Source organism: Bos javanicus, chromosome 1 (assembly GCF_032452875.1).
Source record: "Bos javanicus breed banteng chromosome 1, ARS-OSU_banteng_1.0, whole genome shotgun sequence".
Lineage (NCBI taxonomy): Eukaryota > Metazoa > Chordata > Mammalia > Artiodactyla > Bovidae > Bos > Bos javanicus.
The window spans coordinates 136,824,181-136,840,402 of NC_083868.1; the positions used below are offsets into that span (position 1 = coordinate 136,824,181).

General features: G+C 37.2%; 1 protein-coding gene across 1 annotated transcript in view; it reads left to right on the forward strand.

Moving 5' to 3' along the window:
• The window catches only part of ACAD11 (acyl-CoA dehydrogenase family member 11), a 119,025-nt gene that overhangs the window by 55,884 nt on the left and 46,919 nt on the right, over positions 1 to 16,222 (forward strand). Inside the window, exons 9-12 of the mRNA XM_061421338.1 lie at positions 339 to 465; positions 10,663 to 10,740; positions 11,426 to 11,564; positions 13,866 to 13,973. Coding sequence (XP_061277322.1) covers positions 339 to 465; positions 10,663 to 10,740; positions 11,426 to 11,564; positions 13,866 to 13,973 — 452 coding nt within the window. The remainder of the gene's footprint in view (positions 1 to 338; positions 466 to 10,662; positions 10,741 to 11,425; positions 11,565 to 13,865; positions 13,974 to 16,222) is intronic.

The window sequence follows — 16,222 nt, forward strand, 5'->3', positions numbered from 1 at the left end:
TATTTGTGTCCAATTTCTTTGCCTTCTTGTTTAGATATTTTGATGAGTGAATTCAATAAAGATTTTAAACTCCCATTGATTGAGGTCATGCCAGGCTGTGTTTTCTCCAAAAAGTGCTTTAAGCACTAAAGTTTAATGTTCAAAATAAAGTGATTCTGCATTCCTCCCATAACCATGAAAGGTTAAAAAAAAAAAAGCTCCAAAATATGGAAGCTCTTTCTGAGAGATATTTATGGGGAATTGGGGGAAGACTTCACATTCTATTCAGAAATCTGTAATAATGATTTTGGACATCTTTGTAACTTTTTTCTTTCTTTGTAATCTTTTTTTAAATAAAGATCTTTCAGCACTGCATATTCACAGACTGATACTACACGTCAATTGTTTGTACAGACTAGGACAGGTCAAGAAGTTCTTACTAGGGTGAAGCAGTTCATGAAACAACATATCCTCCCAGTGGAAAAGGTAAGTATACTATAAGTAAACAGAATGTATTTGTGCTTCAAGACTACTGATGAATTACTTCTTTTCTCTCTTCTTCTAGGAGTACCCTGCTATCATTTCTTTGCAGTCAGTCCTTACCTAGATGCCCCTTCTCACCTTAGCACTGAACTGCTACAGAGCCTAATCCCGAAAAATTCCCAGCTTCTATAATATGCCAAGGGGATGCCACATAAATCTGTAGAATTAAAACTAAGTCAAAGGGAATTAGCTGCCTGTAAAGTTAAGATCTTTGAATAGAGTAAAACATTACTTTGAGTGTCTTTTCCTAAGGCAGTGACTTTCAGCCTTTTTTTGCTTTATGAGTCCCTTTGAAAATTAAAAGGACTTTATGTTAAACAAAAAGGGCATACCCAGAAAATTTTGTGTATCATTTAAAACTGTACATGGATACTACCACTGCTCCCCTCACAAGCTCCTGTTCTAAGGTGTTAAGTTTCAGTAAATTCACTGAGAGTAGACAAGTAATGTGACACACTCATTCATTCAGTTAACAAATAATAATTGGGTACCAAGTAATGGGTTAGGCACCTAGCAAGCCATTGAAAGTAAAAGGAAGAACAAGAAGACAGGACTTTGTACTCCTACAGAGTTTATACTTTAGCATGAAAGAAAGGCATTAAGAGATGATAAATGCTGTGAAAAAAAGATAAAAACTATTATGACTATATAAGGCATTCTTGACTCAAATTAGGTGGTCTTGGACAAATAAGTTTATCTCTCAGAGGCCCAATTTCTTTATCTACAGTATGAATAGGTATGTTCAGTTTCAGTTCAGATCAGTTCAGTCGCTCAGTCTTGTCCAACTCTTTGTGACCCCATGAATCTCAGCACGCCAGGCCTCCCTGTCCATCACCAACTCCCGGAGTTCACTGAGACTCACATCCATTGAGTCAGTGATGCCATCCAGCCATCTCATCCTCTGTCGTCCCCTACTCCTCCTGCCCCCAATCCCTCCCAGCATCAGAGTCTTTTCCAATGAGTCAACTCTTCCCATGAGGTGGCCAAAGTACTGGAGCTTCAGCTTTAGCATCATTCCTTCCAAAGAAATCCCAGGGCTGATCTCCTTCAGAATGGACTGGTTGGATCTCCTTGCAGTCCAAGGGACTCTCAAGAGTCTTCTCCAACACCACGGTTCAAAAGCATCAATTCTTTGGTGCTCAGCCTTCTTCACAGTCCAACTCTCACATTCATACGTGACCACTGGAAAAACCATAGCCTTGACTAAATGGACCTTTGTTGTCAAAGTAATGTCTCTGCTTTTGAATATGCTATCTAGGTTGGTCATAACTTTCTTCCAAGGAGTAAGTGTCTTTTAATTTCACCATCTGCAGTGATTTTGGAGCCCAAAAATATAAAGTCTGACACTATTTCCACTGTTTCCCCATCTATTCCCCATGAAGTCATGGGACCAGATGCCATGATCTTCGTTTTCTGAATGTTGAGTTTTAAGCCAACTTTTTCACTCTCTTCTTTCACCTTCATCAAGAGGCTTTTGAGTTCCTCTTCACTTTCTTCCATAAGGGTGGTGTCATCTGCATATCTGAGGTTATTGATATTTCTCCTGGCAATCTTGATTCCAGCTTGTGCTTCTTCCAGTCCAGCGTGTCTCATGATGTACTCTGCAGAGAAGTTAAATAAGCAAGGTATTACTCCTTTTCCTATTTGGAACCAGTCTGTTGTTCCATGTCCACTTCTAACTCTTGCTTCCTGACCTGCATACAAATTTCTCAAGAGGCAGGTCAGGTGGTCTGGTATTCCCATCTCTTTCAGAATTTTCCAGTTTATTGTGATCCACACAGTCAAAGGCTTTGGCATAGTCAATAAAGCAGAAATAGATGCTTTTCTGGAACTCTTGTTTTTTCAGTGATCCAGTGGATGTTGGCAATTTGGTCTCTGGTTCCTCTGCGTTTTCTAAAACCAGCTTGAACATCTGCAAGTTCACGGTTCATGTACTGCTGAAGCCTGGCTTGGAGAATTTTGAGCATTACTTTACTAGCGTGTGAGATGAGTGCAATTGTCTGGTAGTTTGAGCATTCTTTGGCATTGCCTTTCTTTGGAATTGGAATGAAAACTGACCTTTTCCATTCCTGTGGCCACTGCTGAGTTTTCCCAATTTGCTGGCATATTGAGCGCAGCACTTTTACAGCATCATCTTTCAGGATTTGAAATAGCTCCACTGGAATTCCATCTCCTCCACTAGCTTTGTTTGTAGTGATGCTTTCTAAGGCCCACTTGACTTCACATTCCAGGATATCTGGCTCTAGGTGAGTGGTCACACCACCGTGATTATCTGGGTCATGGATCTTTTTTGTATAGCTCTTCTGTGTATTCTTGCCACTTCTTAATATCTTCTACTTCTGTTAGGTCCACACTGTTTCTGTCCTTTATTGTGCCCATCTTTGCATGAAATGTTCCCTTGGTATCTCTAATTTTCTTGAAGAGATCTCTAGTCTTTCCCATTCTGTTGCTTTCCTCGATTTCTTTGCATTGATTGCTGAGGAAGGCTTTCTTATCTCTTCTTGCTATTCTTTGGAACTCTGCATTCAAATGCTTATATCTTTCCTTTTCTCCTTTGCTTTTCGCTTCTCTTCTTTTCACAGCTATTTGTAAGGCCTCCCCAGATAGCCATTTTGGTTTTTTGCATTTCTTTTCCATGGGGATGGTCTTCCTCCCTGTCTCCTGTACAATGTCACGAATCTCAGTCCATAGTTCATCAGGCACTCTATCTATCAGATCTAGTCTCTTAAATCTACTTCTCACTGTCACTGTATAATCATAAGGGATTTAAGTCATACCTGAATGGTCTAGTGGTTTTCCCTACTTTCTTCAATTTCAGTCTGAATTTGGCAATAAGGAGTTCATGATCTGAGCCACAGTCAGCTCCCGGTCTTGTTTTTGCTGACTATATAGAGCTTCTCCATCTTTGGCTGCAAAGAATATAATCAGTCTGATTTCAGTGTTGACCATCTGGTGATGTCCATGTATAGAGTCTTCTCTTATGTTGTTGGAAGAGGGTGTTTGCTATAACCAGTGTGTTGTCTTGGCAAAACTCTATTAGTCTTTGCCCTGCTTCATTCCGTATTCCAAGGCCAAATTTGCCTGTTACTCCAGGTGTTTCTTGAGTTCCTACTTTTGCATTCCAGTCCCCTATAATGAAAAGGACATCTTTTGGGGGTGTTAGTTCTAAAAGGTCTTGTAGGTCCTCATAGAACCGTTCAACTTCAGCTTCTTCAACGTTACTGGTTGGGGCATAGACTTGGATTACTGTGATATTGAATGGTTTGCCTTGGAAACGAACAGAGATTATTCTGTCGTTTTTGAGATTGCATCCAAGTACTGCATTTCGGACTCTCTTGTTGACCATGATGGCTACTCCATTTCTTCTAAGGGATTCCTGCCCGCAGTAGTAGATATAATGGTCATCTGAGTTAAATTCACCCATTCCAGTCCATTTTAGTTCGCTGATTCCTAGAATGTCAATGTTCACTCTTGCCATCTCCTGTTTGACCACTTCCAATTTGCCTTGATTCATGGACCTGACATTCCAGGTTCCTATGCAATATTGCTCTTTCCAGCATCAGACCTTCTTCTGTCACCAGTCACATCCACAACTGGGTATTGTTTTTGCTTTGGCTCCATCCCTTTATTCTTTCTGGAGTTATTTCTCCACTGATCTCCAGTAGCATATTGGGCACCTAATGACCTGAGGAGTTCCTCTTTCAGTATCCTATCATTTTCCCTTTCATACTGTTCATGGGGTTCTCAAGGCAAGAATACTGAAGTGGTTTGCCATTCCCTTCTCCAGTGGACCACATTCTGTCAGACTTCTCCACCATGACCTGCCCGTCTAAGGTGGCCCCACATGGCATGGCTTAGTTTCATTGAGTTAGGCAAGGCTATGTTTCTAGTGTGATTATATTGACTATTTTTCTGTGAGTATGGTTTCAGTGTGTCTGTCCTCTGATGCCCTCTTGCAACACCTACCATCTTACTTGGGTTTCTCTTACCTTGGACATGGGGTATCTTTTCACGCCTGTTCCAGCTAAGTGCAGCTGCTGCTCCTTACCTTGGACGAGGGTATCTCCTTACCACTGCCCCTCCTGACCTTGAATGTGGAATATTACTAAGTCATAAAAAAGAATGAAATAATGCCATTTGCAACAACCTGAATGGACCCAGAGATTATCATGCTAACTGAAAGAAGTCAGACAGAAAGACAAATGTCATATGGTATCATTAACATGTTGAATCTGAAAATATGATGCAAATGAACTTATGAACTTATTTATAAAACAGAAACAGATTCACAGACTTAGAAAACAAACATGTTTACCAAAGGGGAAAGGTGAAGAAGAGGGATAAATTAGAAGTTTGGAATTAACATATATATATTATTATCTATAAAATAGATAATCAACAAGGACCTACTGTATAGCATAGGGAACTCTACTCAATGTTCTTTAATAACCAATATGGGATCAAAAAAGAATATGTATAACTGAATCATTTTGCTTTAAACCTGAAACTAACACAACATTGTAAATCAACTCTACTCCCTGTAAAATTAAAATTTTTAAAAATAAAATAAAATTCTGAACTTTGAGGTTTTAAAAAGAAAATACAACACTTTGAGTTGAAGATGGCAGACTGAAATCTTGGACAAATAAAATCCCCTTGAATTAACAATAAATTTTTTTAACTGTATTTTTAAAAGCACAAAAATAGGAGAAGTACACATCAGAGGACTAAAGGTTTTGAAAAGAGAATGGAAATTGGATTTGGAAAGCAGAATGATCATACCAAAGACTAAACCTTAACAGAAAGCCACATTTCAAGAGAATTTCAAAGTGAGCGGTCTTTAATACAGGTGGTAACCAATTTTTTCTTTTTACAATGGACCCCTTATGATTGCCTGTTATGAAGAGCAAGAATGAGAAGAGGAAGAGAAATCAAGATATTTGATTGATAAATAAACCTGTAATATGTGGGCTGCTTGGGCTGGTTTCTAACACTACTGGGTAGCAGCAGTGATTGCTCCATACAGAAGGCTGCCAGAGTACTCTAAAAAAGCAGATGATCTGTTTCCAAAAAACCAGGGCTTCATATGATGGTTAGTGGTCCAGAGAAGAGTTCTCCACCTTTTTTTCCCCAGTGGGGGATTTGGTGTAGACCCCAGCTTGCCTATCAGCCTACCTGATTTATTCAGAGAGTCAAGTGGCAGAGGAAACCAAGTAGCCTTGTTCTTTCATTCCTAAATGTAAATGAGCAATCCAGGGAAGCACAGAAGAGGTGTTACGAATTGGATCATGATACATCTGCTGAACCTCATCTCATGCAGCTACTAAAATATTTACAAAGAATTTTCAATAAAATGCTTTGTGATAAATTTAGAAAAAGCAGTCTATAGTTTTAAAGGAAAGATTTGTCAACATTGTGTGTGGCAAGGAAAGCCATAACCATTTTCTGTTTGCAGATTTTTCAAATTTAAAGTATATCTAATGAGAGCTTTTTCTTCCTTTAAAAACTTGTACTAACATCTGTAAATGTTTTATCCTGTAGAATGATTCTGAACAGTACTAATCCCTATTTCTGAACACACTCATTTGAAATGATGCTTGGGGAAAAGTAATTAGCTTTTTCAAAATAGGTGAGAAAACCTATAAAATTCTGTCCACTATGATTATAACTATATTTATAAAAACTAGAACAGTCATATCTAGAAAATAAGATTGTATCATATAATACACTAATATCTTAATATTACATATCTTTAGTAGTAAGATTCCTGATGATTTTTTCTTAATACTTTATATATCTTCCCAACTTATAACAGGAAAAAAATAAGGTTCAATTTATGCTCTTCTAATGACCTTTTAAAATTCTTTGGATATCATAAAGTAAGAACATAAGAACCCATTATCCATTAAAATGTTAAAAGGTAATTCTTCCTAGAGGGGAGGGAGAGGGAATTGGTGGTAATCAAAAGGTATAAACTTCCAGTTATAAGATAGATAACTAGGAATGTAATATACAGCATGATAAATACAACTTACAGTTATGTGTGAAAGAAAAAATTTTTTCTATTTCTTTAATTTTATATCTATATGACATGTGTATATTCACTAAACGTTGTGATAATCATTTCATGATGTATGTTAGTCAAGTTATTATGCTGTATACCTTAAATATATACAGTGCTATAAGTCAATTATATCTCAATAAAACCGGAAGAAAAAAGGAAATGAAATAAAGGCAATTCTTCTTATTTAAAATGAATAAGGAGTCTTAAAATAGCATGTAGAACAGAAACTAGCAACATGACATACTTGAGAACACACTTTTAATATAATGGTAACATTAGTCATATTTTCTACTGAATCTAATAATAATATATTAGGGAAGAATTCTTGCTTCTTTTTTTCTAAAAGACTTAAGTTTAAAGTGAAAAATGTATTATATTGCAAAATTACTTATAGGCTCAGATTTAAGACTATGAACTAACATACTCCAAAGCAGTGTGTCTGTCAGTGAATGAGAAAGTTAAATATTAAAGGTGATATCTGGGGATAATTGATCAGGCACCAAGCATATTTTCTGTTTTCCTTTTCCATCAATAAACTATTTTTTCATACTTTAAGAATTAAAGAAAGATTATTTGGGATAAATTATTTTAATTCTGACTTCTACCATACCACATATTGTTGTGTTGTTTAGTCACTAAATCTTGTCCGACTCTTTGCAACATATAGATTTTGCAAAATTCCAAATCAGTCGACTTTAAACAGAAGTATTAAATAATACTTCCCTCATAGCTCAGTTAGTAAAGAATCCGTCTGCAATGAAGGAGACCCCAGTTCAATTTCTGGGTCGGGAAGATCCCCTGGAGAAGGGATAGGCTACTCCAATATTCTTGGGCTTCCCTTGTGGCTCAGCTGGTAAAGAATCTGTCCACAATATGGGAGACCTGGGTTCAATCCCTGGGTTGGCGAGATCTCTTGAGAAGGGAAGGCTCCAGTATTCTGGCCTGGAGAATTCCATGGATTATACAGTCCATGGGGTCGCAAAGAGTCAGATACAACTGAGCGACTTCCACTTTGACTTTTCACTATTAAATAATACAAATTTTTAAATAATTATATCAATGGCATAATGAAAACTGAGCACTAAAGAATTGATGCTTTTGAACTATGGTGTTGGAGAAGACAAGTGAAAGTCCTTTGGACTGCAAGGAGATCCAACCAGTCCATCCTAAAGGAAATCAATCCTGAATATTCATTGGAAGGACTGATGCTGAAGCTGAAGCTCCAGTACTTTGGCCGCCTGTTGCAAAGAACTGACTCATCAGAAAAGACCCTGATGGAGGGCTTCCCTGGTGGCTCAACTGGTAAAGAATCTGCCTGCAATGCAGGAGACCTGTGTTCGATCCCTGGGTTGGGAAGATCACCTGCAAAAGTGAATGGCTACCCACTCCAGGATTCTGGCCTGGAGAATTCCATGGACCTCAGTCCATGATGTCACAAAGAGTGGACATGATGAGCAACTTTCACTTTCATTTGGTGCTGGGAAAGACTGAAGGCAGGAGAAGAAGGGGACAACAGAGGATGAGATGGTTGGATGGTATCATGGACTTTATGGACTTGAGATTGAGCAAACTCTAGGAGTTGGTGATGGACAGGGAAGCCTGATGTCCTGCAGTCCATGGGGTCACAAAGAGTCAGACATGACTGAGTAACTGAACTGAACTGACAAATGGCATAGTGTAATTTCTCACAACTATAGAGTCAAACAGAGGTAGTCACAGATGCGAATTTGTACATGTATTACATAACACATTTCTTATCAAACACAATTGCATTACTATTTCCATGGCAACATGAGGGATGGAAATGATAATAAGTAACAACCATAAACAGGAAGTCTTCCAACTTAACTTACTTCCTGACAGAAATGACAAGTACTGTTCATTGTGGTGCCTGTGAAAGAGCCATCCTTTGTCTTCTTGAAGTTTTAGATTAGCCATGCTTCAATAAAAGAAACATTTTAGCATATTTACTTATATGACTGTAATTTGGTGAAACAATTTTAGAAAACAATTTTTAATACAGAGTTTTGACCAATGTTCATAGCCTTATTTCAGTAATTCTATTAGCCTGTATGTAGGAAATAAGTACAGCGTTGTTTTAAGAGCAAAATATTGGAAAATGTCCTTATAGTCCAATATTTTAGTTCACAGATTAGAGATTACTGTTATTGTTTTTATGTAGCTAGTTGTTAAATTTCAACTTACCCTTGTATTTATCACTTTATTTATTTACTATTCCTTCTTACAACCCAGATGTTCCTTCTTGGATCAAAATCCTTTAATGAGAATTTGCTAGTAAATGCTTATTTTTCTTTCTTTTTTCCTCCCCCCCTCCAAATTTGAAAAGGGAAGTAATGATTCTCTCTGTATCCAACATATCTTTTAACCACTCATATTTTCCTTCCATTGAATTTCTGTGCTTCATTCAAGAAAGGAGTAATTTCTTCAGATCTTTCTTTCAATTTATTATTATTTGAATGTAACTAGTCCATCTTTCAACCTTGCATAGAGGGGTGTATCTCATTATTTGGATTGTGTCAGAATTGCCTAGACAGCTAGTTAAGATTACAAAAATAGGAATACACAAGAGACTCATCGAGGAAGGATACAGCCTGAACCCTTGTATTTTATCAAGTGATTCTGATGCCCACCAAAGTTTGAGAATCACTGCCATTGTGTTTTTGAATTTAATTACTATGGTTTTTCTTTGCCTCAAGTTGTATTCAGTCTTTTTCAGGTTTGTCTACCCAAGTTTGATAGTCCTTTGTCAGCCTCTTAATTCCTTCTTTTATTCCTGGAATCTATTGGACACAAATACTTTTTATTCTGTATTTAATCATTATTCTATCTGTGGCCTTTGGGAGTATGATTCTATTTTGTTAAACTTTTGTTTTTGCTAATTCTTGCTAATGGTGGCTTATTACCTTGAGTGTTTAGTTTTTTTCATTCTGGAATCATGTTCTTTGGAATGGAATTTTATCTGCAAGGATTAGTCAAGACTTTTTTTAAAAAGAATTTTCCTCCAGAGTTATTAATTTGCTTTTGCTTCTGCAGTACTATTAGGCACTGTCACCAGGAACACTGTAAACTTAATTTTTGACTTGAATCTTTAGGGCCACATAGATCTGTGAATTCAGATCTCAAACTTGATTGAAGACAGGCTGCAGGTTAGAAATGTTTCTTTTTCCTGTTCCATCCTGTGAATGGTCTTATTCAGCTTTTTGTTTTTATTTTCTACTTTTTTCCACTTAGGTTTTGCAGATCAGGCATCCTGGCTTTGATGCAGGGAAGTGGTGGTCTCTGACCCCTCCTCTTTCCCTGTTTCTGACATTTGGTTTTGCCTGCTTATGTGGCCCATTGGAAATTAGGATCTAGGCTAGTATGGATCAGCCTACACCCTCCAGACGAACATGGTTCCAGTGCTCACTCATGCCTAAAGTCAGACATTTTTATTCTTGGCCTCTGAGGAGTTTCCTTATTTTCCTTTCAGCACAGCTATGTATTATTACATGTATTTTTAAAATTATTTTTAATATTTTACCCAGCATTTTTAGTTGTATTACCCTGGGAGAGGATTCTATGACCATCCAGTATGCCATCTTACTGAAAATGGTACACTCAAATCTTGGTGTAGGATTTTGAAAGTTAATTCTCTAATACCAAGGCAGCATAATTTTGTGAGGAATAAAATATTGTATTATTTACTATAACTATATATTACATATGATTATATATTACACATATAATTATATGTCTTAGCCTGGGCCCTCATTTCCAATGGGCCACATAGGCAGGAGTCAGGAAGCAAAACCAAATGTCACAAATAGGGCAAGAGGAGGGATTAGAGATCACTGCTTCCCTCTACCAAAGCTAGGATGCCTGATATGCAAAAAAAAAAAAAAATGTAAAATTTTTTATAATTCTGTGTCTGATTTTAGAAAGAAATTTTACTGATTCAATAGCAGCTAAAAGAGCTTTTCACTTAAATATGTTTATTTACTTTGGATATTAGCAGCTTATGGCATTACTTTTATTAACTCTAACTAATGAACTTTTTTATCCTTTTATACTTTTAGGAGGTAATTGAGTTCTGTGTTCAAAACGAAAATTCAGTGGACAAGTGGAAAAAACCTTTAGTAATTGATAAACTCAAGGTAAGAAAAATAAGAGAACCTTAAAACTGGACAATTTATATGCAGGTTTTATTTGAGAACTTAGTTTGTTGTCGCTTCTCTTGTTATATATGTAGAGGATAATTATATCAATTATAACTTTTGTTATATATGTAGAGGATAGTTATTCAAGTATACTTTTTAAAAAGAAATTTAAAAATAGAATCTGTAATATACAAATTAATTTACATAGTGTGTTGTGTGTGATATGTAATGAAGACAGCCTCTTATAGCTATTCAAATTAAAAATACAATCAACACTCTCACTTGAGACCGAAGCTGAGGCAGAGTATTTGTCCCACATAGACTTAATCCAAATTCATGTTTTCAAATGTTAACACATGTTAGAAATTGAAGTGCACAAAATAGTGTATTTGGCATAATTATACTCAAACGGAAGAGATTTTATAATAGCTATGATTCAGTAGGAAGCACTCAAGTAAGTAAATTTAGTTTTTCAGCCAAATATAAGGAAGCTTTGTGGAAAAGTCATTTATTTAACCATTGAGAAAATGTTGATTTATAATGAGTTAATGACGGCACATTGTAGGATACGATGAAGTAATTTCATAAGTTTGAAAGGCATAAATACCAATATCTTTTAAAAGTAAACTATTTGAGGTTGTGATAAATTATGGTCACTCTGGCATATTCATCATCTTGACAGGAAATGGCCAAAGCAGAAGGCCTCTGGAACTTGTTTTTGCCAGCTGTAAGCGGTCTCACCCAGGTGGACTATGCCTTGATTGCTGAAGAAACAGGAAAATGCTTTTTTGCTCCAGATATCTTTAACTGCCAAGCACCAGGTTACAACATTATTTTAAATCATAACATAATTCTTAGATATTTTAAGCAGTGTTTACAATTTCTCTATTTTTTGACAAGGAAATTTTCCTACACAAAGTCATTGATTTATAAATTTGTAATTTTACTTTTTAGTTACTTTCATTTAAATGTTAAAAAATGGATCTAATGTTCTCATTGTATTATTCTTTTATTAAACATCATTACACTGAGTATTAGTGAATAGAAGTTACGATCAAAGGGATTGGCATTATAAAATTTCCAGTTTTCTGACTCAGTATTAAATATATCTGTGGTTAGTTGGAATGAATAGAGTTTTAAAATCTTTTGGTTAGCCTCACTGTCTCTCCACTTACTTGCTCATTCTTTATCAGTTGCCTACTATATGCTAAGTACCATTTTAGGAACTCGGGATAGATGATGAAATACACAAAGTTTTCTGCCATCATGGAGCTGACATTCTAATAGAAAGAAACAAAAATAAACACCAGATAGATTAAATAAGTAATTTTACAGTAAGTTTGAAGATGGAAAGTTCTTTGGAAGAAAAAACCCCAGCAAGGTAGGGAAGTGCTGGAATGCTGAGAGATGGGGAATATGTATTACAATTTATTATTAAGATGAAAGGCACATGATAGGCCTTATTGAAAACCTGACATTCAGTTAAGACTTAAAGAGGGTGAGAGAGTCAGCCATGCTGAGATCTGGGGTAAGAGTTTTCATAACATAGAGAACATAAAGTACAAAGGCCTTAAAGCATGAATGTGATTGGTGTATTTTAGGAATAACCAAGGAGGTTATTGTGGCAGGGAAAGAAAAGTAAAAGATATCAGAGGGAAAGGGTCTTCTTTATATGTTGGGACTTAACAAGCAGATGACAGCTTCTACTTTAATGAAATGGACATTTGAGCAGAGGAATGACAAGATTTCTCTTCAGTTTTAAAAGGATTCCTTTGGCTGCCATGTTGAGAATTAACAAAAGGAGAAGGATATAAGCAGGGAGTCTTGTTGTGATGGTCCTGAGTGATGAATGATAGGGATTTGTTCAGGGAAGTAGCAGTGGAAAGAGTGAGAAGTGAAAGATTCTAACTGTATTTTGAAGGCAGAGCTAAAAGGATTCCTGGTTGGTTTTGGGGTATTAATGGAAGAATCAAGGATGCCTTCAAGGACTTTCAGTTCAGTTCAGTTCAGTCGATCAGTCGTGTCTGACTCTTTGTGACCCCATGAACTGCAGCACGCCAGGCCTCCCTGTCCATCACCAACTCCCGGAGTTTACTCAGACTCATGTCCATCAAGTCAGTGATGCCATCCAGCCATCTCATCTTCTGTCGTCCCCTTCTCCTCCTGCCCCCAATCCCTCCCAGCATCAGAGTCTTTTCCAATGAGTCAACTCTTCACATGAGGTGGCCCAAGTATTGGAGTTTGAGCTTCAGCATCAGTCCTTCCAAAGAACACCCAGGGCTGATCTCCTTTAGAATCGACTGATTGGATCTCCTTGCAGTCCAAGGGACTCTCAAGAGTTTTCTCCAACACCACAGTTGAAAAGCATCAATTCTTCAGCTCTCAGCTTTCTTCACAGTCCAACTTTCACATCCATACATGACCACAGGAAAAACCATAGCCTTGACTAGACGAACCTTTGTTGGCAAAGTAATGTCTCTGCTTTTGAATATGCTATCTAGGTTGGTCATAACTTTCCTTTCAAGGAGTAAGCATCTTTTAATTTCATGGCTGCAGTCACCATCTGCAGTGATTTTGGAGCCCCCAAAAATAAAGTCTGACACTGTTTCCACTGTTTCCCCATCTATTTCCCATGAAGTGATGGGACCAGATGCCATGATCTTAGTTTTCTGAATGTTGAGCTTTAAGCCAACTTTTTCACTCTCTTCTTTCACTTTCATCGAGGCTTTTTAGTTCCTAGCAGAGTATATTTGCAAGATAACAGGCAAAAGTTAGCCAGTAAATTATTTTCCTCAGTCCTAATTGAGTCAAAACTCACTAGAACCATGCTTCATTGGGATGAAGTAGACAAGTGTCTGTGATTCAGAACAAGCTGAATAATAGGCACCAAATGCCATGTAGTTATGACTGCTTATGGCATACCTTCATTGTAAATTATATTTACTATTATGTTTAGTCTATGGCCATGCCACCCTGAGCACACCTGATTTCATCTATTATGTTTCAAAATATTTTTGTTAGTAAATATTAGAAAGATTCATGTCTCTTATCTATATAAAGTTTGGATTTCATATTAGTACATTTTTAAATGCAAAATTAATGCTTTTCTTCATTACATGCAGACACAGGGAACATGGAGGTGCTCCACCTATATGGAAGTGAGAAACAGAAGCAGCAGTGGCTAGAGCCTCTTCTTCAAGGGAATATTGCCTCCTGCTTCTGTATGACAGGTAAGAGCAAATCAGTCACGTTCTCCCATTGTGCACTCTTGAGGTTATTATGGAGGAACTAAAGAAATGTGGGATGTGGCTTTGTGTTTAGGCAAATTTTTCTGTGACCAGAAATATGAAAGTGTTTGTTGTGAGCCCAGTTTTAATATTTTGGCATTTTAAAATGTGCAGAATAAAATCGTCCTCCACTTTGGGAGGATACCATATGTTTTCTGGTAGCCTGCTTTAGCAGCAGAGTAAACCTAATTTCTGGAGAAGGCAATGGCACCCCATTCCAGTAGTCTTGCCTGGAAAATCCCATGGGCGGAGGAGCCTGGTGGGCTGCAATCTGTGGGGTTGCAAAGAGTCGGACACGACTGAGTGACTTCACTTTCACTTTTCACTTTCATGCATTGGAGAAGGAAATGGCAACCCACTCCAGCGTTCTTGCCTGGAGAATCCCAGGGACAGGGGAGCCTGGTGGGCTGCCGTCTATGGGGTCCCACAGAGTCAGACACGACTAAAGTGACTTAGCAGTAGCAGCAAACCTAATTTCATAATATTTTGACTTGCATTTAAAATTGCCTTCTAAGGACGTTTAAGATCTTTTTTACCTTAGTGTATGAAACATTCATCTTTGTGATAATTTTATACTGACACTTAAAAAGTACTCCACTCTGCCATAAATCAAAAAAAATAGAACTTTTACCCGTGTTGGTCATATAGCTCAAATTATAAATTATAATCATGTGGGCTGATGAAAGTAGGAGCATGCTAATAAAAGTGGGTCTTGGTATATTTGTACATAGGAAACAGTTAAGAACTCTTACTCAAAAAACAAGGTCATTGTTTTATAATTGAGTTAGAATTAAACTAAGTTTCATCTGGCCATCAATTTATCAGAATCTATTATCCTTCTATAACACTGCATGCATTTATAATAGTAAAACTGGGACCTCCCAGGTGGTCCAGTGGATAAGAATCCACCTGCCAATGCAGGGGACATGGTGTGATCCCTGATCCGGGAAGATTCCACATGCTGCAGAGCAACTAACTCGTGCAACCCAGCTACTGAAGCCCATGCACCTAGAGCCTGTGCTCTACAACAGGAGAAGCCACCACAATGAGGAGCGTGTGCCCTGCAACCAGAGAGCAGCCCTCGTTCTCCACAACCAGAGAGCCGGGGCGCAAAACAAAGACCCAGCACAACCATAAATATAAATTAAAAAAGAAAACTTTTAAGTAGAAAGCTCCTTTTCTAAAGAAAGAGTGTCTCTTGGTTTAGAAAGGGAACACATAAACTATTTGAAGGATACTGCTCAAAAGAGCAGCATATTAACAAATGCAGATTACTATGATTTAGAACTAGCCTGTAAAGTTCTAAAATGCAATGCTGTAAAGCAGTCTTCTAAAGGTGTCCTATGGAAAGCTTTCTGAGGACAATAAATGTTGAGCCGGTTTTATAGAATGCAAAGTAGATCGATGACAGCATTACTGATAGAATTTGAAAGGCACAGTTAGAAGTTGTTTAAGATACTACAGAAATAGTGTCAGAGATGTAGAAAACAAGCTATGGTTACCAAGGAAGCAAGCGGCAGGGAGGGATAAATTGGGAGATTGGGACTGACATATACACATTATACACACACACACACACACGTATATAATAGATAACTTGTATATAGCCTACTGTATAGCACAGGGAGCTAATGACCTGTATAGGAAAAGAATCTAAAAAGAGTGGATATTATGATTCACTTTCCTGTACAGCAGAAACTGACACAACATTGTAAATCAAATATACTCCCAAAAAAATTAATTTAAAAAAAGTTGGTTAATATACTAAACCTATGGTGATCAAGACCATCCCCAAGAAAAAGAAATGCAAAAAGGCAAAATGGTTGTCTGAGGAGGCCTTACAAATAGCTGTGAAAAGAAGAGAAGCAAAAGGCAAAGGAGAATAGCAAAGATATACCTATTTGAATGCAGAGTTCCAAAGAATAGCAAGGAAAGTAAGAAAGCCTTCCTCAGTGATCAATGCAAAGAAATAGAGGAAAACAGTAGAACAGGAAAGACTAGAGATCTCTTCAAGAAAATTAGAGATACCAAGAGAACATTTCATGCAAAGATGGGCTCGATAAAGGACAGAAACGGTATGGACCTAACAGAAGCAGAAGATATTAAGAAGAGGTGGCAAGAATACACAGAAGAACTATACAAAAAAGATCTTCACGACCAAGATAATCACGATGTCAGACATTCTGGAATGC